This window comes from Chelonia mydas, chromosome 1 (genome assembly GCF_015237465.2).
Source record: "Chelonia mydas isolate rCheMyd1 chromosome 1, rCheMyd1.pri.v2, whole genome shotgun sequence".
NCBI classification, from domain to species: Eukaryota; Metazoa; Chordata; order Testudines; family Cheloniidae; genus Chelonia; species Chelonia mydas.
In genome coordinates, this window is record NC_057849.1 from 63,077,572 (window position 1) to 63,102,934 (window position 25,363).

The following is a 25,363-nucleotide window of genomic DNA, read 5'->3' on the forward strand; positions in this document are numbered from 1 at the left end:
GATGTTTAGTGGCTTATGATATACAGAAGGTGAAACTAGGTGATCTGGTGGTCCCTTCTGGCATTAAGTTTGATGACTTCCAGAACAAAAATGTAAAAACAAACAAGACAGCTGTTTGAAACAAGGATTGATCCTGCACTGACTGAAGTCAATAACCCATTGACTTCCACGGGTGTAGAATCAGATGCATGCTGAACTCTCTCTGCTTTCTTGAACAGTAGAGGGGCCAGATTCTCAACTGCTGTCAATCGGCTGATGTACAGCAGATCAAGATCTGGCCCATGATGTTTAACAAGTTTTTTACTTTGAGGGGAAAAAATCCTGATCTGGAGTCTGGAGTGGGCAGGTGTTGGACCCTTCTTGCCTGATGGCTTGTTCACTTTCTCTGCCAACAACCCTAGAAGGCGTTAAATAGGAAGCAAGCTGTGCCAGAGAACTAGCTGCCTGTTCACATCTGTTAAGGAGCAACACGTGCTAACCAGGGGCACAGACTGCTGACTGTATTTAATAAATATGCCCTAGGTACTGAAAGAGAATGATTACTGTTCTCCAAACAGATGTGTTCTTTAAGCACACATAGCCCTGATGGCTGTCTAACAGGTTGGCCATTATAGGGAAGTGGCCTACGCAGATGGCAAAGGGGCCCCCGGAGAGGTTTAAAAATTACAGTATTAATCAGTTCTGCATTGAGCTGTTTTGTGACCCTGTGCAATTAACATGGAGCCCACTTCTTTACTGCTTTGGTTTGATACAGGGCTGGGCTGATGGACTGCAATGGAGTGAATACATCTCTCCTGCTATCACTGCTGCTGCCACCCACCTCCAGGAAAGAACAGAATCAGGGAAGTCACCAACACTGAAGCTGCAGATACTGATCAGAAATGAGCTACGGCTAGTAAGAGACGCTCTCTCCATGTGCCAGGTAAAGAAACTTGGGAATAATCTTAAGCATAAGCAAAGTAGATGTGCACTGGCATGACCCACATCCCATGCCATTTGCCCAATCATTATCTCTGGCAGGACGACAAAAGGCAGAAGAATTATCTCACTGCCAGACACACCCAGCTCTGGCAGCTGAATCAGATCAGGAGGCAATCCATGGCCTGATCCAAATCCCTGGCAGCTTTGGGGCCTCACTCTTGCTTGGGGCCCACAAAGTTGTAAGTCTGGCCCTAATGCAACTGCCCTTCTGGGACCTACCCTTGAAACCTGAAGAAAAGGATGCTGCGTAATATTGCAGGGAAATGCTCCACCCAGTGACAAAGTCAGACCCTCTCATGGCAGCAACTTACTGTTAGGAACTGGAGCGTAGGCAGTCTGGCCCAATAGAAGGGCTGGGATAAGGGCTCGGGAGTCAAGTTGGAGTCAGTAGCCAGAAGACGAACCAGGATCGGAGCCGGGATTGGTAGCCAATGGTCAGGAGTGGAGCACAGGGGCGGGAGCCAGAGATGAGGCAAGGATCAGGAATGGAGCAGGAGCAAGGCAGAAACCAGGGGTTGGATGCAGATCACAGGAGACCGGTAAGAGCAATGAAGTGAGGCAGCAAAGTATGCCCCTGAGCTTCTACCCCAGGCTCACTTTGAGGGATCTTTTCCCTCAGCTGTTGGGATTCATGCCATATTTGCTCCTCATCTCTGCATTGGCCAGGGTAGGACTCAGCTCTGCCTGTGTTGAAATGCCGAGGCACACGAGTGCCTAAGCTCAGGGTGCTGTGTGGCCTTCTTTGTACAGTTTTATGTGACGTTATTTTTACTCTAATTTAGCTTTCTCTGACAGCACATAATTTTATTTTGACATTGAAACGGGGGCCCCCCAGAGACTGTCACTGAAATGGCAAAAGCTGACATTATAATGACATTGTATCAGAGTCGCTACAGACTTAAAAAAGAAAAATCAACAATTTCAATCTATTTACCCACAAAAACTCGACTTCAGGCTCAACTGAGATGCAGCATCTGGTTTCCATGAGGTCGATCCTTTAGCCAGTTTTAAAGCAGAGTTGACTGTGGTACAAAGAGGTCAAGTGCCTGAGGTCTAATACATTGACCAGGAGACTCATTAAGATTTGAACTCAGGACGCTTGTTCCCAAACCTTTGCTCTAATCACTAGACTTTGACATCAGAGGGCTTCATGGGGCTAATGCTGGTGAAAGAAGAATGCAGAGTCAAAAGATTTATCTTGCAACTTCATCAGCAAAATCAAGTAGAGTCAGTGTGCTGACTATTCTGTATAACCAGTAATAGCACCACACTCACATCCCAGGCTTTCCACTAAATTTAACTAGAAGGCACAATGACTAAAATATGTTTGGTTCACCTTCCAAAATGGATATGCAAAAGTATAAGGTAAGCCTCTTAATTGGAGAACTTTCAGCAAGATTCTTACCCCAGGGGACTGTCCCTTGGAATTAATGAATTAATGACATCTAGGCTCTGGCACGACCTCATTGCCCTGGGTTCCCACAAGAGATGATCGCAGAAAGCCAAAGAAAAATCCTAAAGCTCTTATAACATGGAAGATGAGGATTTTCTGCTGTCATTGGCAGGGTCTTTGGGAGAAAGCAAGTGGCAGTTTGCATCAGGAGGAAACAATCTCGGCTTCTTTTCACTTGTGGAATCATAGAAATGGAAAAACTAGCAAACAACCTATTAGACCATTGCTCTGCCAGCGTGGGCTTGTCCCCACAACACATCCTATGGCGCCTCATCCAATCTAGTTTTAAAAGTCCCAAGGGATGATGCTTACTCCACTTCTTTGGTATGACTCAGATAGCTGAATGCAAACATTTCACTCGCATGTGACTTTTTCATGGTATCCTGTTTTTCTTTTCTTAATTTAACCCAATTACTTCTAATTCTATCCCCATGTAGCACTCTAAATAACTCCTCTACATCCTTGGGGCTAGACTGTAGCTTCACATAGCCCTGTGCAAAGGGTGGTGTGGAAGCTGCACTAGGATGCACTGTGCTTCAGACACACTTCAGCATCACAACTCCTCTCCTGCTTCTTTCTTTTTCCCAGGGAAGATACCTAGGACATACATCAATAGTAAGTTACTATCCCCTTACAGATTGACTCAACTGCCCTGGCCACCAGATAGAGGGTGGAGCCAAGATTTCACTCATTCCCCACTCACTTCTGCACCTCCCAACCTAGCTGCTCCGGGAAGAGAGTAATTGGGTAAGTGGGTTGAGGCCTACAGACCTAAAACCAGATTCTGGGTAGCCTGTGTAGAGACATAAAGAAAGAGGTTCTTATTCCTTTTAACAGGTGCATAGTTGGAGTCAGAACTGAGCCCTTGGTTAACTAGTTGTAGTCTGTTATCCTGAACTCACACTCAGTTGCTCCATCGGTGGTCTGTTAGGAGTACACTTAAAAATAGCCACTTCTGCCATTCCTGACTTTTCTCCTTGCCTTGCTCTTTGTGATTAAAACTTCTTTTGATTTGCTTTTTTCACAGCTCATTACTTCCCTGCTAATAGTAGGGAAGCTACACACGGACAGAACTGCAACGTGTGAAAGGAGTGACCCAAAAGAAAACTCAAATACATAATAACAAATGATAATGCTTGTCATGTACCTAGTGCCTTTCATCCATAGATCTCAAAGCTCTTTGTATGGGTATGTAAGTATCATCAGCCCCATTTTACAGATGGGGGACCTGAGACACAGGCCACATGTTTAAAAAATGGCCTCAGTTTTTGGGTTCAGCTTGAGACATCAAATTGAGCACCCCAAGTCATAGGCCACTTTTGAAAATACAGGCCTAAGGTTCTTGAGTTGGGCATCCCAAAATTGGGCACGCAAAATCAGTGGCTACACACTGGACCAGGGGCAGAGTCTACAATAGAATGTAGGTCTTTTGACTCCTGAGACTGTGGCTAATCTACCAACTAAACTATCCTAGCTCCCTTGACATTTACCCAAGAGACTTAGTTTTTAAAAAGTCAGTAAGAAAATGGCAAATGAATTCTTCTTTTTAAAGGCTGAGTTGGTTTCTTGTCATTTTCTGCACAACTCAAGATATGATAGGAGGTTTTTTTGCATAAATACAGATTGTTTCTTTTAACAACTTCCCTTTCATCAGACTGCTATGAAGGCCCGGAGGTTATTAAAAATGTGAAAGAAACTTGATACCCAATTACGGTCAATCTCTTTTATCAGAGTCTTTGCATATAAACTTCACTTTCAGAAGGATTTTTATAAACTCCGTCAATGTCTCTTACAAATTGGGAGATATCCAAATCTCAGTAGGAATCACCAGAGTGGCTGATTTTTTCCCCAAACTCACAGCACAAAGAGTGGATCTGATCTGTCATAATGACTGAGAACATGTCACAGCAATCTGTTTGCATTCTTCAAGAAATAAAAACATCTTTATTTCCTCGAGCAATAGCTAATTTAGAGATTTTGCAAGCTGACATGCAACCTGATTAAAATGACCCCAGGCCACCATTTCTTTTTAGACATCTCCACAATCAAAGTCTAGACCTTCTGCAGCCCACTCATCTCCCCAACTCCCTTTTAGGAAAGAAAGAGTTTTGTATTTTATTTTTAAATCTACATATTTGGTTCATACTGTACCAGAATGAACTAATGGGATTTTTTTTTCACAGTCTCAGCAGATGAAACTTGTATACAGAATGCATCCAATGAAGTGAGCTGTAGCTCACGAAAGCTTATTCTCAAATAAATTTGTTAGTCTCTAAGGTGCCACAAGTATTCCTTTTCTTTTTGTATTCAGAAGTCTCAGTTTCTTGCCTGCTGGAAAGATATACTGAATATCTACACTAAGGAAACAATAAATGAATAAACCTGAATGCGCTAAGAAATACCTAAGGCCTTTTGTGGCCTAGATAAAGCTGCCCTTTGAGTATCCTAGGAAAAAGACTTACCCTCAGTTTCCAAACTCAGCTGATATTTTTGTAATGACCATCTTACCAACTTGAATGAATTTTTGCTGTTCCCAGTTGGCAATTAGTTAAGCAGAGGGATCAGCTTGTTAATCTGCTTAGTTTTTGTAAAAGCAGTGATTTATGAAGCAGAAAGAAACCAAAAATAAATGGAGATTTGCTGGCAGAATATTTGTCAGATCATAAGCTGACCCTGAGTTTAATTCTGCAGTTTGGGTAGCTTCAGTAGTTAGTATCTGAATATTTAAGATGTCTGTTTAAAACAAACAAACAAACCCAACAATCTGGTGTGTGATCATTCAACTAAGGTAAAGCCAGGAAAGATTTATTTGGTTCTCCTTCTCTGAGGACTAATTCAGCATGAACCAGTCACTGCATTGACTGGTTTCTAGTTCATTGTCACCTGACTAAATAGATCAACAACTTGCATTTTGATAGTGCTCTTTGCAACATAATTAGATTTCCTAAAGGGCTTTACTTATTAATTTTGATTATTCACCTTTTAATAATGTACTAAACTTGAGTGACTATGCAGGCAAATTCAACAGGTTTTATGCAGCACCAAAATATTACAATTATTTACATCAGTGCCAGTCTATTTGTGGCTTTATATTGTAGGAGAAAGAGAGAGTATGAATGAATGATGCTGGTCAAAACCATTATCTTTCCTATAAAAGGAAGGCTGGATTGTTTGCTTCCACTTGTCTGACTATCTCAGTTTAATATTTTATTGGAAAAATAGCATCTCATAGTTGGTTGTTTGATCATTCTTTTTTTTTGGTGTCATTCTGTTGACATGGCTGCATAATATTGCATGGTCTATGTTTGTAAAACTGAATAAAAATAGTAAATGGGGTAGAAAATCAGAAAATGGGATCGTCAGCAAAACAGCACCCCAAATCCTCTTTTGCATTTCTCTCTCTTTCTGCAGGTTTAATTCCATGGTATTTTCACACTGCTCTGATGTCTAATAAATCACACATAAGATCTCTATTGACTTTTAGCAAGATTTTCTCACCTCTGTACACCTACCCCTCTCTGCATGGGAAAGCTGATAAATGACACTATTCTTTCTATTTACACTGCTATGGCTTGAAGTTGGTCCAATGGAACATTACAGTGTAAGATCTAAATCACCCTTTCCTGCAGAAATTTCACGAGGAAGGGGCTCTTGAGGACTCTCTTGCTGACTTCCTCCAATGTAGGGGGTGGAGGAGATTCCTGCTTTTACAGAATAGGACATGGGGCCTGCCCACACGCCTGGTAGATAGTACATGTGAGGTCAGAGCCCCCCACACATCAACTTTGGTTCCTTGCACCTGCTTCTTCTCCAGCTCCCTGGTACCTTGGCTCCATTAGACCCCCCTGGCTGAATAGGCAGGCTCAGCAGAGTCTCAGACCATGTTATTATAGCTGTGCTAAGGAAGCCATGCTTTGGTTCAGATCTGGGGCCTGTTTTATCCAATCCAACCAAGGTTCTAGTTTGGCCTTTCTCTAGTTGTTACCATTTGATGGTTGTTTGACAGCCGTGTGAAAGCAGTCGTTGGATTTAATAACCTGGTGTCCAAATCACACACAGAAAAAATAATCACATTTCTCAGCAGTCTCATAGGAAAGACCAAGGACTTAACAGAGACTGAAATAGCTCTCATATCTCCAGGATTCTAGGCACACTCGCGGGGCAGTGAAAGGAAGCTTACACCTGTTCTGTGGGCCTAAAGAAGGGTCCTGATTTCACTACAGGCAGCCTAGCATCTCACACAAATTCAATCAAGGGCAGAAATGTAATAAAATTAAAAGGAACTCAAGTTAATTTTAAAGCTTTGTAATATCATATTTGCTTCTTTCTTACAGCATAACCTATGGTTTCGCTTTTCAGCTTTCATGTAGCAGGATTTGCAGAAGTATCATGATGCTGCCTCAATTCATTTTTTAAATTATCTTTATTACTATTTTTGTGAGTTAAAAATCCACTCACTTCCTTTGTGTCCTGGATGGTCCATGTCAAACAGGTCAAAGATTGCAAGAACTACAGCGCCACCTAGTGGCTTCCCTGTCCCGGAAAGGAGGGAGAGGGGCATTTATACTGGAGTTTTTCCATCAGTCCAAAGGCCACATTATTCATCACAGGCAACCCACAGCACTGGGATGTTGCTCTCTTGCGCTTCTTATCTCATTGGGATTTACATCTATCAAATTATCCCTAGGGGAATTTTTGGTGGTTAAAGGGTTTTAAAATAAAGCACACTTATTGCATGAGATCTCCTCAAGAAATTGTCCCCATAGGGAGCAGAAGTAGGGTAGATGGGGTGAAGGTAAGAGATCACAGAATGAAAACATGCTTTGGCCTCACACACATTATTTGATTAATTTCTGTATAATCTCTTAATGACAATGCCGCCTGAGAGAGCTTAGTTTAGCTACAGAACTGGCACCTGCTGCAGGCTCCAGAGCAGCCAGTGAAGAAGGAAAATTCCTTTACTATCTCATTTATCACCATTGCTTCCAGTCCAATTTCATTCATGCCTAATGTTTTTGATGGTCTTGGATTAAACATGACCAGAAGAAATAATACTAATGGCTTTCATGGTGCAAAAACCAACTTCTAAGGCATTTCCTATGGAAAGGATTATAATACATTAAATGCTTAAACTAGCACCGTGCAAGCATTTTTGTCTGGGATCAAAATGTTTGCACTGGCTGTTTAAACATTTAATCTAGTGTAATGAGAAATATCATTGTAAAATAAGCCTGTTAATTAAACTTGCGTTTTGCAAATGTGAGTCATCCCATGTGTTCATAGTATAATGAATATAGACAGGTAGAGTCTGTGTGTGCCCCCACTCCTTTTTTTCTCATTAAGAAAATGAACATTTACATCTTTAAACCCTGAAGCTATTAGTTATTTTTAATGAAGTGTATTGCCATTTCAAAGTTAAGCTCTTCCATGATGCAATCAGATATTGCTAGGTCAGGGAAGAATGTTGCTAATTAACTTGCATAGAAGTTCTTTGCCACAGATAATTGATTAAAGTTGTTACATGGATAATCAGTTGTGCAGTTAAATAAAATATAAAAAAATAAACAACCTCCAATAAAAATCAGGTCATGTGGAGGTAATAAGAGCTAACAAAGCCTTAACCATAGTGGGATCCAGAGCAGAATTTATAAACCTGTTTGAATGTCTAGACTAAACCTGCCTGTTAGCATCAGATGGGAAAGCCAAGGGCCAGAAGGAGAAGCAGAGAGGAAAGGCCTCTTGGCTGGGGTGGACCATGCTATGGGGAATGGTCTTTTCTTCCTTCATATTAAGAGGAGGAAGCCCCTTTGCTACTGTTTCATGTTGTAATTCTCTGCGGGACCCAGCTGTCTCTATCCTTGGTTGTGGCTGTATTGTGGTCCAGTAGACTTTGTGTTGGCCTGTAAGTGATGAGACCTTGGTTCTAGTCACAGACCTACTGTAGGATCTTGGGCAAATCAGTTCATCTTCCTGTGTCTTAGTGTTCCCCCCATGTAAAGTGAGGCTAACAATATTAATGCAAAATGGTTTGAGATCTATGGATGAAAAGTGCTTTGTAAGACCAAGGTGTTCTTAATTAATGTGTTTCAATTTAGCATGCTGCCATGCTCTGCATTATGCGGTGTATCAGATTTCATCTCATCATGCATAACTCAGCAGCATGCTGAATTCATCCACAGAAGTCAACAGAAGGTAGCTGGCATCAACCCCAGCAGAATCCTACTTCCCATGTCACCTGGCCCCACATTTTCCCCAGTGATTGGCCTCCCTGATGGATCCGTGGGTTCTGTTGAGGCTGTGCCCTTGCACAATCAAGTCTTAAATCCACAGATCAAATGGAACTGTGCTCCATGTGCCACATCTTGGAGGGATCTTTGGAGTCTCTGGACAATCTCACTGTAGGCCAGTTGGAAAATGCTGACTGCACAGTTGTTCCAGAAGTAAAAATTGAGATCAAACCAGTGGGAGATTCACATGCAAAAAGATTTCAGGACCAGGCCTCTGGACAAGCACCAGTGTTTGTTACTGCTTTTTGATGTTGTCCTTTAGTCAGTTGTTAAGCAAAGCTGCTTTTAAGGTGTGTCAGAGGGTTTTTGGAAGGGTCTAGATTGAGGATTCTCTGACTTCCCCAAATGTAACTGACTCATTTTGAATAAAAAGGAAGGAGGATCTTTGTTGCAGGAGAAATGGAGCCTCACTGCCTTTGCTGGCGTTCATATGAAGTTGACAACATTTGAGGGTTATTTTTAGGGGACAGTTCTACCAAATAATATTGGTGGCTGGGGGCCTTTAGGCCATCAGCTGCTGGAGTGGAATTGTGTATATTCTGCTGAATATCAGGCCATTTTTTCTGGGTTTTGCCTCCAGTTTTTTTAACTATAGAATCTAGAGTAGGCAGCAATAGTGATTGTCAGAATAGTTACCAATCCCTTTTATCCCATCTTAAAGGAGGTCTGCCAGGGAGAGGTAACATACATCAACACAAATAAATTCAAGTCTGCCTAGTGAGCTACATGTCGTGTCTTGTTTCTTGCTCTGTTCTCTTCTTCCATTTCCTAATCCCAGTGATTCCTGGTCTTTTCTTGCTGACATCTACCTGTGATGCTCCCCAGGTTTTCAGGCACCTCACCACCTCCTGTTCTTAGCATGAAGAAGTCTTGTCTGTGCCTGCTGTGGCTTGGCTCCCTAAAACCACCAGCCTCTGGCAGCACAGGCACTGCGTCCAGATCTCTGCAGGCCTTGCTTCCTATGTGCAGTTCAATGAATGGCACACACCAACCCCTGAACCCTTTCTGAATGTTTCCTGTAGTGTCCAGCCCCTTATCGACTCAACACTCACAGAAATAGCAGGCCTGCTGTTCCCAGAGGAATAGTGTTAGGGTGACCAGACAGCAAGTGTAAAAAATTGGAACGGGCTGGGGGGTAATGCCTATATAAGAAAAAGCCCCAAGAATTGGGACTGTCCCTATAAAATCGGGACATCTGGTCACCCTAAATAGTGTACACACCAGGTTGTAAGATTCATCTCAGGACTAGCACTTTGCTTAACATCACAGAACTGGGGTATATTTATAGTGACAATGAGAATAAATGAATGATCAAAGACTGGAGATTCAGGAGATAGTGAGTAAGAACATTGGAAACAAATGGTTACCTATCAGATAAAATCATAACATGCTTTCTGGAGACTAAACTTAACTAGAGGGTGTAACCATGCCTCAGTGGGTCACAACTGAGAATGCCAAATTCAGGACAAACTGCTGAGAAATAGGGCAGATACACCCCAAAACTGGTAGTTAATTTCCCATAGGATATATCAAACCAGCAACAAAAGTAAACTTCTCTCTCACCACACTGGCTAACAAGAAGTCAGAAAAGCAATTTCCTTAGCTATTCCAGTCCTTGTATCACCATCAAAACACTAGACTTACAGATGAATGCTTCCTTAAAACCAGTTTCATCAAACAAAGGGTTCTTCTGATCCCAAAGGACCAACCCCACACCCAGGTCAATATACCATAGAATCATAGAATCATAGAATCATAGAATATCAGGGTTGGAAGGGACCCCAGAAGGTCATCTAGTCCAACCCCCTGCTCGAAGCAGGACCAATTCCCAGTTAAATCATCCCAGCCAGGGCTTTGTCAAGCCTGACCTTAAAAACCTCTAAGGAAGGAGATTCTACCACCTCCCTAGGTAACGCATTCCAGTGTTTCACCACCCTCTTAGTGAAAAAGTTTTTCCTAATATCCAATCTAAACCTCCCCCATTGCAACTTGAGACCATTACTCCTCGTTCTGTCATCTGCTACCATTGAGAACAGTCTAGAGCCATCCTCTTTGGAACCCCCTTTCAGGTAGTTGAAAGCAGCTATCAAATCCCCCCTCATTCTTCTCTTCTGCAGACTAAACAATCCCAGCTCCCTCAGCCTCTCCTCATAAGTCATGTGCTCTAGACCCCTAATCATTTTTGTTGCCCTTCGCTGGACTCTCTCCAATTTATCCACATCCTTCTTGTAGTGTGGGGCCCAAAACTGGACACAGTACTCCAGATGAGGCCTCACCAGTGTCGAATAGAGGGGAACGATCACGTCCCTCGATCTGCTCGCTATGCCCCTTCTTATACATCCCAAAATGCCATTGGCCTTCTTGGCAACAAGGGCACACTGCTGACTCATATCCAGCTTCTCGTCCACTGTCACCCCTAGGTCCTTTTCCGCAGAACTGCTGCCTAGCCATTCGGTCCCTAGTCTGTAGCGGTGCACTGGATTCTTCCATCCTAAGTGCAGGACCCTGCACTTATCCTTATTGAACCTCATCAGATTTCTTTTGGCCCAATCCTCCAATTTGTCTAGGTCCTTCTGTATCCTATCCCTCCCCTCCAGCGTATCTACCACTCCTCCCAGTTTAGTATCATCCGCAAATTTGCTGAGAGTGCAATCCACACCATCCTCCAGATCATTTATGAAGATATTGAACAAAACCGGCCCCAGGACCGACCCCTGGGGCACTCCACTTGACACCGGCTGCCAACTAGACATGGAGCCATTGATCACTACCCGTTGAGCCCGACAATCTAGCCAGCTTTCTACCCACCTTATAGTGCATTCATCCAGCCCATACTTCCTTAACTTGCTGACAAGAATACCACTCCAGTCTTACCCAATAATCATGCTGTTGCCAATATTTAGTATCTAAATGTAAAGGTTTGTTTATAAAAAAGAAAGAAAGAAAGGCGACAGTTAAAATTGGTTAAAGGAATCAAATACATACAACAATTGCAAAGTTCTTGGATCAGGCTTGTAGCAGTGGTGGAATCAACTGCTGGCTTAAGTCAAGGCTCTGGTTGCTTCCAAATCATTGGAAGGTCTTCAATCCCTTGGTTAGAATGCTCCCATTAGTATAAGTCCATAGTCCAAAGACTGTAGCAGGAAAGAGGCAAAATGGAGGTGTTTCCAGGGCCTTTTATAACTTCTGCCATATGGAGGGAAACCCATTGTTTCAAATGAAGCCCTCAGCACAGCCAGTGGAAAATCACAGGTGACAAGATGGTGTTTGGAGTCACATGGGCAAGTCACATGTCTATGCATGATTCTGCTTAGTCACAATAGAAGCCATTACCTATACTTCAACCAGCAAGTTCACAGGAAAGTCCATTCAGGGTAAGTGGGTGTCTTCCATTGTAAGTTAAATGTTCTTTTGATGGGCCACTCAATTTGAATAGTCCCTCCAAGATGTGCTGGCTAACTACCTTGTGGGTGCTACCCAGGAGCAAACATTTTGAAATACAGGTATAGAGCCAACAGTCATAACTTCAAATACCAAAATGGTACATGCATGCAAATAGCATAATCATAACCAGCAAATCATACCCTTTCTATTGACGCCTTACTTGACACACTTTGATTAAGATTCGTTGCAATTATATAACAGAGGTATCAACAATGATCTACATGGTCATATTTTAATCAGATAATGTCACAGTGGGTTAACCTCCTGACTAAAAAAGTCCTCACTCAAAGTCCTCTTCAGTGTTTCCAAAAAAGGTTGGCTGAGATCCCATTTTCATGCATGCAAATGAGCTATCTGCTTACTTCCTAGGTGCAGGATGAAGGTAGGTCTTCTTTGCCTTCTAGATATTCCCCCAAAGTTCATTGCCTTTGCTCATCTGAAACCCTGCAAGGGGACTGGGTCTCAAAGCCCAGGGTCCAGCCTGAGTCCGAACGTCTACACTGCTATTTTTAATCCTGGAGCCCAAGCCCTGTGAGCCTGAGTCAAGTGACCCAGGATCTGAGATTCAATGCCACAGGTTTTTTTATTGCAGGGTGGATGCACCTCAATGACTTGCTCAAAGTCACATGGAAGAGTCTGTGGCAGAGCCAGAAATAAACTACTGCTTGGTGTTTGCCTCCGCCATGCTGTGGTTTCCTTACTCCTCAGTGTAAATTTTCTTACTTCTGCAATATATTGGCATGAACATCACATTGAGAGTTTGCTGCTTTCTAGTGGCCTAGCCCGGTGCTATTCAATATTGTCTTGATGAGTTGGGCACTAGTTTTAGTGAGAAACCTTTGTATGCATTGTCAGTATACTCAGTTCAGTATACTGTGTCAGTATACATTGTCAGTATACTCAGTGTACTCAGTGAGGTTACTAACAGTAACCTAGGCATGATTTTCAAAAATGTTCAGTGCCTCCACTGGAGTGAATGGAAGTTTTACCACTGATTTCAATTGGAGCAGAATTAGATCTATGTAGAGCTCTTTTGAAAATCCCACCCACTGTAAATCATTTCAGCCACTGAAATTAATGTCCACCGTGTGTCTAAGAGCATTGGACCCTTCCTTGCACAGCACTGCAGACCTATATTCTAAAATATATCACTTCCTACATATATGCTACTGAGAGATTCCCTTGTAAGGGAGATGGATTTCCTAAAGAATGTTCCTAAAGGCAGTTATTACTCGGAGCTTATTTGGTGGAAAAACCCCTGTGAGCCCCCTGATCTTGCCATGAATTAATGGTCTGTTTTGAATGTGCTTCACAAAGATGCCATTTTACACACAAATGTTCCTGGGAAATCGTTCACATCACAGGTGGCTGGTGAAGGTATTCATTGTGGGGCTGAACCCACCCCACACTCGGAAGTGAATTAATGTTTCCTGGGACCCTGGGCCAGAACAAGTGAGGTGCCCTCCCCACCCCTTCCACCTGAGGTTCTGCCCACAGCTCCACCCCTTTCTGCCCCTTTTCTGTGCCTGCCCCTGTTCCACTCATGGTCTCCCCCCATTCCACCCCCCACTGCAACCCCACAACCCCTTTTGCTCCTTTCTGCCCCCCCCCCCCCACTGCAGCCCCAAGACCTGAGAAGCTCTGTCCCTGCACCACAGCCCTGGGGGCTGCAGCGGGGAGTGAGAGCTCCTCCAGTCTCCGGGCTGCAGCGGGGGTCCGGGTGCTGGGGCTTCCTCAACCACCCCCTGTGCTTCTTCTGGGGACGGGGTCTGCTCGGGGTGGGGGTGGGGGGAGGGGAACACCTTGTCCTGCCGCCTTGCGACTTCTGCTGGGGAGGAGGTGTTAATTGGAAAAAACTACAAGAACAGTAGCTTAACCTAGGGAAGCAATATTTATAAAGGACCCCTCCCTGCCACAGGTCTTTCCTCCACTGTATCTATCACCAGTGGTGATGCCTTTATCCCAGTAATGCAGTGGAAAGGCAGGTATAGTACAAACAACCAAGTATGTTATTAAACAAACCACCACAAACTATAAAACCACTCAGTAATTAACACCCTAATACTGGCATTAAGCCAGGACCCTAGAACAAATAAGTGGGTACAGAGAAAACCAAATAATCAAGTACATTGCCATCTCCACAGAAACACACTGGGACCGGAAACACCCCAGATCACAGACCACAACTGGAACACAGACAACCACTGGGAAACGACGGCACCAAGGACCATTTGGAACACCACACAGAATCAGGAGGGACACCACACAGGGTCAGGATCAACAGAGGCAGGAACAGGATGATAGCAGGGCAGGTCAGTGAAGTCTTCTTCTCCTCTTCTCTCTTGATGATACTGCAAGCACGGGGGCAGACAGCCCTTGATACTGGGTGCAGCGTTCCTTTATAATCTCCTGTTGCCGGGTAGATTACCCATATCACGTGACTCTTTCCTGGCACTATTATCCCCGCCTTAGCTCAAAAAGAGCGTCAACTAATGAACAAGAGCAGGGGACCAAAATGGAGGGAAACAGCAACTGTGAAATGACGAACTGGCCCAACAGAGCCGGGGGGCTTCCCCTAACCCGCGACTTCTGCTGGGGATGGGGTCTGGGGCCTCTGGGGAGGGGAGGCTTCCCCCGCCCAGCACTGATGCCACAGAGCCTGATCAGGGCGCAAGGGTTTCCCCCACCCCACCCGCCCGGTGGCTGGGGCTCCAGGCTTCCGCTGCTGGTGGGGGATTTTTTCTGGGGGCCCCCGTTTGGCCAGGGTCCCTGGACACAGGCTCTGTGGACCTTGTAGCTAATCTTCCACTGCCCACAGTAACTGCACAACGGGGCTCCTGTCCTGCGGGGCTGGGCCCAGCTTCCCACTCTGGCCCATTGACTCATTGTTCACAGATTTGGAGGAGCCTGCCACAGTGTCACGTGATGTGTGGGTCAGCGTGGAGGCCCTGCCCTGCTGCACCCCCCTTTCTGGCCCTTTCCCCCCTCCCCTGGAACACCCCTTCTCTGCTTCGTACCCTCAGGATCCCCTCCTTCCTACAGGACCCACTCTCTCTCCCCCACTTGCTCAGGATCCCTCCCTCCTACAAGACACCCCATCTCCCCCACCCCCATTCCCTCAGGATCCTCCCTCTGCCAGGACCTGCCTTCTCCCCTCCAACATCCTCAGGATCCCCCTTCCTCCAAGACCCTCCTTTCCCCCCCAATCACCTCAGGATCCCTCTTCTCTGGGACCCCCTTCTCCCACCTCAGTTACCTCAGGATCTCCCCTTGCCTCAGGACTCCCACTTTACCTCAATCAGATCAGGATCTCTCCCCTCCCCCCCCCAGTGACCGCTTTCTCTTCCCAATCACCTCAGGATTCTCCCCTCCAAATAGGTCCTCTCCCATACAGGCAGGGCCGCTCCTCCCCATGGTGTCCTACCCAATCCATCCACGCCGTCTTCCTGGTCCTGGTGCTGCCAGACAGAGGGCTTTGCCTGCCCGAGTTGGGCATGCCCACTGGTGGTAGCGTGGCTTAGAAAATGACAAAAGAGAGATTGAGGAAGGGGGTGGCTGAGTCCCCTCCAACCCTAGTCACATGCCCCCTGTGCTTCACACACCCCTCTCTTGAGTGGTTTTTATTCCTGTGGGTAGAAATCCAGAGATGACAGCACTGTAAACAAGCCCACCCTTTGCCTTACAGCTAAACCTCTTTATGAGAACTTGTAATGTGTACCATCAAATCAGTCCTTCCTCTGGCCATATTTGTGCCTCATCTAACTTATGGATGGAGCATCTCCAGGGTGTTTAAACTCATTGCCCATTCAGTCTTTGTCCTCTCTGATGGGACTGCCACAAAAATGCCAGCTCTGCTGCTAGTTTGGGGGAGCTGAACATCTGTTTGCTAAGAACTAGACTGAGCCCACCAACTCATATAGGTCACTGAATAGGCATTGGGACTTTTGGTCACTACTAACTGTGGCCCACGTTGCTATCATTATGTGTAATGCCATAAATAAGCACCGCTCTTAGTAGACAAATACAAATACAGAAGTGAAAGCCTGTCCCAACTGAAGTCAGTGGCAAAAGTCTCATTGCTTTTCAGGATTTCACCCAGGGTCTGCGATCTGAAGAATTCACATCTTGCAAATGTTTACTCATGTGACTAGTTCTCATGCTAGTAAGCCCACTGAAGTCCATGGCAGAATTTGGTTTCTTTGAGACTCCTAGGCTGAGTAAGAGTTTGCAGGATAGGGGCCTGATGAAGACATAATGTGACAAGTGGTGATTACAAACACTGGGAAAGCAAGGTTGGAGGACAATCGTTACAAAAATATGGGTATGTCTTGTGGATTATGCATGTGTCAGAGATGTGATATTAGTGGATTTTGTTCCTTTCATAGATTACCATATAGAAGGTGGATATAGACATCCAGAAAGGTGCATTTTTTTTCTGGGCTTCAGGGCTGTTGATAGAACTGAACAACCACAGCCAAGACTGCTTATTGTCACATAAGGCCAAGATCCCTGGGAATAACTGAGCCATAGAGCCTAGCCTTTCCCCTTGTAACACCTCCCGTATCAATGGCAGCCTAGTGTTAATCCCTGCTGTGTGACCGTTGGCTGGCCCCATAACTTCAGCCACTGATACCCTCTCTGTGATCTGTTCTAAGAGAGGTACAACTTTATAAAGAGGACTGAAGTAACTTATGATAACATTTGCATCACAAGTTCCTGTGCGCTGAAAAAGGACGTGTTCTGCAGAGCAGCTGGTCCTCTGACTCCAATTCCTCTTCTGGGTCAATCCCTTAGTCATGTAGAGATGAACTCCCATGTAGAAGTCATATATCAGAGTAAGGCAGTTGTACGGTAGTCATCTTTTCTGTATGTGTAGCATAATATACTACAGTGAAATGGACCAGATGTGAGCTAGTCCATCCCCATCCCCATGGGACACCCAGTCCTCCTTTCTTGAACATAGTGATAGACTTGTTGGGATCAATTCTGCTGGCAATACTTTATTGCAGTGAGTGGAGTTATGCCAGCAGAGAATCTGACACAGAATCAGACTTTTAAGTAACTTATAGGGTTAGCTTGTCTAGGAGTTTATTATTGGGTTATTAGTGCAGCACAAAGCTAATATATGGTGAAAAGGTGTAGTCTGTTAACAAAGTTAAGAGCACATATTAGCAACATATACAGTGAAACTGTATGGAAATATGAGTTAAGGAAGTCACATAAATATAATCTAGTTTCTTTCTTTTAAGGACTCCTAACTGTTTTAGGACTACATTCCAATTTTAACAAAGAGATTAATATTCAATATCCACCAGAATTAATTACACTACATTCAGAATTACTGTTTTGAGTTATGGAAAATTAGTCAATAAAATTATTTAGTTCCACCCTGCTTAGTGACCAACATGCAGCCTTAACGTCCACTCTAAATATAATGTAATACAAATTTCAGTTCTGTAATTGCTACATAATTATTACTACCAAATTTAGAACACTCGCCAATGACACATATCACCCATTCACATAAATTTCCCCAAACACTACAGAAAATCATGCAGCACACTCACCATTTACAATCTAGTGCTGAACCAGTCAATGGAAAGATTCCAGTTGACTTCAGTGAGCTGTGGATCAGACCTTCTGCTACTGCACCTCACTGACTTACACACAATGATGCAAAATCACAGGCAATGTGATTCATTAAACCTACATACAACGTAATTCATGAAACCTATATTACTTCTCAAAACACACACATATGTTTATATGATCAGCACATAACAGATGGTTTGTTCAGGATGACGATGGAGAGATGTTCACTGTGGGACTGGAAGGGAACTGGGTGAGGTTGAGAAGGGAAATTGATGACTTAAATTTTGATGAGATATGACTTTTCATTTGCATTCATGGGTCATAGAGTCTAGTATCTTTAACTCAAAGGTCATTAAGTTTTCTGTGTGAGACAGTATGAATATAGCCATTAATATTACACTTTTCTCACTGAAGAATTGCAGATAAAACCAACATGCATTGCCTTTTGCCAATGTTCTAGCACAAAATGTTACTGTTTCATGTAAAACGTGTGTACATGTATAACTTAACTCAGAGTATGCAACTGTCCTTTGCAAAAGTTAACACTGGTATTAAAAGCTATTAGGTCATTTTTGAACAACTGGCTAGGGAAAAAAAAAATCTTGTTCTACACCCCTGGTATCTCTTAAATGTCATTCCATTTAAGATTCAAGAATGTCTGTTTGTTTGAGAATGCAAATCATGGGAGTAGCGTTGAAAGTGAAATATAATTTTTTTCAAACGTTTCTTTCTCTTGATTATCACACATGTATATTGGGCCATCTTGCCTTCTTAATCTAGTGTGTACATATTAATGTTCTGTAACAATGATCCAAGCCTACAAACACACGCACTGTACTCAGATGAGTAAACCCAATGATTTCAGTGGAGTTACACACTTGAGTAAAACTACTTTTGTGGATAAGTGTTTGCAGGATCAAATCCTAAACCATTTTAAGGGAGACTAAGGGCTAGACTAAGGGCTAGATCTTCAGCTGGTGTAAAACAGCATGTCTTCACTGGTTTCAATGGAACTACCTTGATTTACACCCAGCTAAGGATCTCGCTGTGGGCCACTGAGATGGCACAGATTCCACGAACACTAAGTTACTACCAGATTCTACCGTTCTTGATCTTGTTGAGTAGCATCTTCATCCACCAGTGGTGCTATTGAAATCAATGGGGCTAAATGTGGAGTAAGGTGCCACTAAACACAAGTAAAGGGTAACCCTGGAAGTATAACAGTAATTCTCATTAAGGTACAATTCTTTATACAAATGGATTTTGTTTACCTGTTGAGGGCTGTAATCTTTGAAGGATGAAATCCACAAGCAGACCCCTCAAACACATCACAAAACCTTTATTAGTGTGTTTATTGGTGACATGGATTACAGAAACCAAATGGAATTAAATAACATTTAACTTGAAATTGACCACAGACTCAAGAAATACAGGTCACAGTTGGCAAGGCAAACTTCTCAATACACTGGGTTGCTTAAGTTATTATTACGCTGTGAAGGAGGAATTTCCCTTATTTGATTCTAAATAATTCAGGATATCATTATTTTGTGTCTTTCAGACAATTCCTTTGGCAATAATTTCAATTTGTTTAGCTTTTATTATATAAAAATATAACAAATTTTCCTTATATACAAACATTACATTACACAATATACAGGTTAAAAACACTACAAAAATAGCAGGCCATAGGTGAACTAAAAGCAAAAGAACAGGATAGGGGAAAAGTTAAATACTGCACATTTCATAAAAATTACATTAACTACATACAGTTTTTTGTTTGCAAATACCAAACAGTATCGATGTGATTGGAAATCTTTCCCAACAGCTTCATTTTTAAGGCACGTCTTGCATATTTATATGTACAACACTGAATCTGGCCAATAACTTAAGGGCTCTTGAGAGTGACCTAGTAGTGTATGTGTATGCGTGTGCTTGGATGGGGAGCGTGCAGCATTAAACCTTTTCACTAGTGTCAGTCTGGGGGGCTAGGTATCTAGTTGAAGGGGCTTGGTATAGGGGCACCCCAATCTCCTGAAGTTCTGGAAGCCTCCCAGAGCGAGGAGGGGACAGCAATGTGATTGTCCTGTCAAAGTCTCTGTGTAACACTTTCTCGTAGACACTCTGCAGTCCCACTGTCTTGGGCAGCTGGGCCTGGTAGTAGTTGTCCCTGCGAAGGGGGTCCCTGGGCAAGGAGGTGCTTTTGCAGAAGGTGGACAGCTGAGCTGAGGGATGAGGAGACGAGTGAGGATTGGATCGGCCACAGGATGGGCTCCAGCAGCGGTCCGAATGGCCCAGGATTTTGCATTCAGCAGTACAAGCCCATAATCCTAAAAATACAAACAAAAACCTTAGACCTGTAATCGCTGGAGAAACAGCCACATAATTCTGAGCTCATCAGAGAGTTATTGCCCAGATCATCAAAAGCTTAGAACGATGGGGGTGGGGGAGGTGGAGGAACAATACTTCAGGACACTGCTGCAAAGCATACTCTGCAAGCTATAATTATGCCATTTAGCTAGCAAGCCCTAACTCACAATGTATGTCAGCAGGAAGAGCTTTTTGAAAATGAATTTTATAATAGGCTGGCTGCTTCTAATTTGCACTATGTGCTCGACATGCACGTAGATACTTAAGTTGCATGCTGTGAAAATGCTGGCAGGGCTACTCCTGCAGTGAGTGCTGCCTTGGAAAGATGTAAAAGGTGTGACTGCTATAAAACTGGTCCAGTCAGCTCAATGTACTTTAGATAGATAGATAGATAGATCCTCTTATTCCTGGGCCAGTTTTTATTTTCATTGCAGCCAGTCTGTGCTGTGAAATGGACCGAACCCTTACCATTCTGCATGTGAGTGATGAGATCCTTCTTCAGGGCATCCCCGCTGATGTCAGAGTCACTGTCGTTGAAGTCGCTGTCGCCTTTGCCACTATCTTTGCCACTGAACTTTTCTGCTTCTCGGGCCGATATGGTGTTGAAAGAATGACCCTTCCAGATGGCCACAGGTGGGGTGGATTCTTTGCTATAATTAGGAGCAGGGACATAGGACTGGAGAGGATTGGAAGGGAGTGTGGGAGAAATAAGCATATGTCAACATCACAACCTTATCAAGATTCCCCTCTTCCAAACCGCCCATACCTCCTTCCAGTCCCCCAGACGAGTGCAGTACGACCTTACCTCCCCGTTAGTTGCCCTAAGTCGTTTCTGACCCTCGTAGAGACAGGCATTCACAGTGCTGGTCTCAGAAGAGGAGACCTCTTCTGCAGGTGGAGAAGGGGCTGGGCTGGTGAAAGAAGCTTTGCTGGGAAAGGATCGCGCTTCAAACACATTCCCTCTGGGGCTGCTATCCTCCTGCCTCCCCTTCTCTAGGTGGGAGATGTCGATCTGCTCTGTCAGGGGCCCGTTGTTCTTGATCTCGGTCTCCTTCTTGCGCTTGTTGCAGGTGGTTGCAATGGTGATGATGGCCACCAGCAGCAGGGTGCAGCTCCCAGCTAGGATGATGATGACAATCAGGGGAATGTCCCACTCCAAAGCCTTCCCCTCCCCGGAGCTTGGCTTGGCCAACTCTTGGCTGCTGGAGGGTGTCGTGGCAGTCACCAGGAAGTTGATTGTGGCTGTGGTGACAAGGGGGGGCCTGCCATTGTCAGTCACGGTGAGGATGACTTTGAACACCTGTCCCAGCTCTTTGGACAGGTCCCCCCTGAGCACGATCTCGCCTGTCTTCTTGTTGATGGCGAAGAGCTCTGGCTGCTGCAGCTCCTCTACGAAGGAGAAGGTGAGCTCCGCATTGACCCCATCGTCTGCGTCTCTGGCTTTGATCTGAGCCACCAGGGAATCTGGGGGTGCCTGGCTGGAGACCCCGATTTCCACGGAGCCGTTGGCGAGCACAGGGTGGGTGATGACCGGGGCGTTGTCATTCTGGTCCACCATCCTCACCTTGATCAGGGCGCTGCTGGACAGCTGAGGGGAGCCCCCATCGCTCGCCTGGATCCTCAGGTCCAGCTGCTTGAGGATCTCATAGTTGAATGTCCTGAGGGCGTAGATGGCCCCGGTGGCCGGGTCCACAGAGACGTAGGTGGAGATGGGGGCGCCCAGGACCTGTGTCTCCAGCAGCCGGTAAAGCACCTTCCCGTTGCGGCCCAGGTCGGGGTCGCGGGCCACCACGGTGGCGAGGTAGGCGCCCGGCGGGTTGTTCTCCAGCACCGCCACCTCGTAGACGGGCTTGGAGAAGAGCGGCGCGTTGTCGTTCTCGTCGCTCACGCGCACCGTGTACTGCCGGACGGTCTTGAAGGGCGGCGAGCCCAGGTCCTCGGCCACCAGGGTCAGGTTGTACTCGGCCACGCGCTCGCGGTCCAGCGGCGCGGCGGTGACGAGCACGTAGCTGTCGGCGTAGGCGCGCTGCAGCGCGAAGTGCTCGTGCCCGTAGAGGGCGCAGCGCACCTGCCCGTTGGGGCCCGAGTCCCTGTCCGAGGTGCTGACCAGCGCCACGAAGCTGTCGCGCGCCGCCGCCTCGCTGACGTAGGCCACCCCGGCGCCGGCGGGGGCGCCGCTCAGGGGGCTGACGCTGATGCCCGGCGCGTTGTCGTTCACGTCGGCCAGGCGCACGATGACTTTGCACGTGGCCGCCAGGGGGCTGGCGCCCCGGTCCTGCGCCTGCACGTCCAGCTCGTAGGTCCGCTGCCGCTCGTAATCCACCGGCCCCTCCAGCGTCAGGCGGCCCGAGAGCGGGTCCAGCCGGAAGAGCTGCCGCGCCTCGGCCGGCACCTGGCTGCCGAAGCCGTAGACGATCTCGCCGTTGGGCCCCTCGTCGGCGTCGGCCGCCTCCAGGTCCAGCAGCAGGGAGCCCCGCGGCGCGTCCTCGCCCAGCTCCACCGTGACCGAGCCCTGCGGGAAGGCCGGGCTGTTGTCGTTGGCGTCCAGCACCCGGACGCTCACCGTGGCCGTGCCCGAGCGGGCCGGGCTGCCGCCGTCCTGGGCCACCAGCTCCAGCGTGTAGGCGGCCTGGGTCTCGCGGTCCAGCTCCTGCAGCAGCACCAGCTCGGCGCTTTTCCCGCCGTCCGCCCGCGTCTGCGCCTCGATGCCGAAGTGGCTGTTGCGCGAGAGCCGGAAGCTCTGGATGGAGTTGGAGCCCACGTCCGGGTCCAGGGCGATCTCCAGCGGCAGGCGGGTGCCGGGCGCGGCGCTCTCGGACACCTCGAGCGGGATGTGAGCCTGGGGGAAGCGCGGCGCGTTGTCGTTGATGTCCCGCACCTCCAGCTCCACGTGCACCAGCCGGTACTGCTCCTGCCACAGGCTCACCACGTCGAAAGCCAGGACGCACTGGAGGGACTGGCCGCACAGCCGCTCCCGGTCGATCCCTGCCTCGCCGATGCTCAGCTGCCCGTCGCCCTCCCGCACCCGCACCAGCGAGCTGTTGCTGAACTGCTCCATCAGGCGGAAACTTATCTCTCCGGGCGCTTTCACGTGCATCTCTTCTGCCAAAGTGCCGATGATCGTGCCTGGCGCGTCCTCCTCGTAAGTGCGGTATCTCACCGTCTTGCCGAGGGTGACCGAGAGCAGCCAGCAGAGGTAGAGGAGGCGCGGCGGAGAGGAGAGGCTGCGCCCGTCCCTAGCAAGACCCATGTCACCTGCACAGAATTGCTAACCTGAAAGGGGCTGAGGATGTGGAGAAACGGCTGTCCAGTTGTTAGGGCCCCTAAAGCAAGAGGAGATGGGAGGGTAACTCTCCTGCTCCCAGGCGCAGATCATGCATGCTCTGCTCTGCAAGGCAAATGAGCCGATTGCTTACAGTTGCCCTAACCCGAGAGGTGCCAGCGATGCCGGTGCGCCAGGCTCAGTTTATCCAGCTTCTAAGGCGGACTGCGTCTCCTGAGGCTCTTTAATAGACGCAGATATGCAAATTTTACGGAGCCAAGCAGCCAATGGCAGGCGCTCTTTTCACACTGCTCTCCTGAAAGCCTCCCAGAAAATCCCTTTAATGTGGAAAAGGCTTAGAGAGGAAAACAAGAAAGGAAAATTAGGGAATCTCTTCTTTGTTTTCTTTAACTCTTTTTTTTTGAAGGCGTGCTGCAAATGAGTTGGCACAGGGAGCGTGGAGTAAAATGCGCGGAGTGTTTTGTTAATTGTACCACTTCAGCACCCTGCTGTTGAACAGGTGCCTTGTGTGCGAATATCTGCTCTTCTGAGCTACTCACTTAAAAACGCAGAGAAATAGCTTGCTTGGGCTGTGTGCGCGCGCGTGAATGTGTATTTATTATGTGTGTCTGCCTATGAGTATCGATTAATAAAGTGTTGCGCAATGCATATATAGCGGGGGTTGATTTTCTTTCCGTTGATTTCTGTATTGATCATCAGAGCAAGCCCCTAAACGAGATTGAAGGATTAACTGAAAATTGATTTTATTCAAATTTGTGCACATAATTGTGCTTTACTCGCGTGAGATCCTGTGATCAGACCTGTAATTTGCCTTTCAGAAGATATTCTTAGGATGCTTTAGTATGCATGTCACTGACCAAGTGGCTTTCTTAAGCCTTGCGCACTAGCAGGCAAAAAAAAAAAAAAGTTCCAAATAGGATTTAGCATAAGCTTGTGGAGATTTGGAAAGGTTTCAAAGATCAGACTGTATCAAAGGCTTATGAAGCTCTCCTTAGCTGTAGCAATATAATAGCATGGCAGGCTATCCCATTTGAGGCACCAATGTCTGTATTATTTCACTATGACAAGCTAAAGGGAAAGAAAGTTGAACAGTTTCCACAGAGGAGTTGGGCTAAGTTGAATATAATGAGCAAACGCCACATGTATCCATTATGTCCCTCTATTCATTCCCAATCACTGCCATAACTCTTTGACTAAACGATGATGGGCGCTGAATTACACACAATGCCCAGCTCATATTAAAATACATTTAAGATCTATCCCTCCTGATGCCCTGTTACGCCTATTTAGAGGATTTTCTTTTTGTCCTAATAGGGCCTCTCTGGGAAGCAACACTGGTCTCGTTCTAGAAGAACAAAATAACAGCATGAGGTTGAAACCTGGCACGAACCTTGGGGAACTAAACCATCTGCCTTGAAAAGTATGAAGACATAGCAGTGAGTCACCAAGTTTTACTAGTCCTGCAGTCCAAGGGGATACTGAGACAGCGCATGCACGTGCATTCATTGGGGTCCCCGCCGCTTTATGTTAGGTCTAAGCACTGTGGGGGAATAGCGGGCTAAGAGAATTCGTACCTGATCCCAGATACGGTCCTGGTGAAAGAGACCATTGAAATAAACTCAGTGGGAGAAGAGAGAACATTGTATCAATAGTCTCTCCTGAGGGGCCGACCCTTAAATGGGTTCCACGTTTTAGGTCACATTCCGAAACAGAAATACCCTTTGCAACTGGTACACCATGACTTTGTGTACCGGGATGGTGAAAGAAAAAGACAATATGCACTTCAAATTGAACTGAGTACTGTTTTGCTCTGTAAACTTTGTATAAAAGGTATCCGCTCTGTTGAGCGCTTCAAGCGGTTACCGTGCCAGTAAGAAAAAGCAGAATCGGGCTGCAAGACTGGGGAGGGGGGGGAGGCATGCTCGAAGCTTCCTACAATGTGCAAGAAAGAGAGCC

The 25,363-nt window shown here is 46.0% G+C and overlaps 1 protein-coding gene and 1 long non-coding RNA gene across 2 annotated transcripts; one reads left to right on the forward strand and one right to left on the reverse strand.

Moving 5' to 3' along the window:
• The first annotated feature begins 788 nt into the window (after positions 1-788).
• On the forward strand, positions 789-17,130 carry LOC122462024. The gene is made up of 3 exons (XR_006284349.1): positions 789-922; positions 14,310-14,477; positions 16,253-17,130. It is a non-coding gene; the product is annotated as an uncharacterized LOC122462024 (long non-coding RNA).
• Positions 17,131-19,075: 1,945 nt separating this feature from the next.
• On the reverse strand, positions 19,076-23,605 carry PCDH8 (protocadherin 8). Its single transcript, XM_037894902.2, has 3 exons — positions 20,930-23,605; positions 20,593-20,800; positions 19,076-20,084 (listed from the first exon to the last, which is right to left on the reverse strand). Exons 1-3 carry the CDS (start codon positions 23,372-23,374, stop codon positions 19,711-19,713), a joined length of 3,027 nt encoding a protein of 1,008 aa, XP_037750830.1. The 5' UTR covers positions 23,375-23,605; the 3' UTR covers positions 19,076-19,710.
• Positions 23,606-25,363: the final 1,758 nt, after the last annotated feature.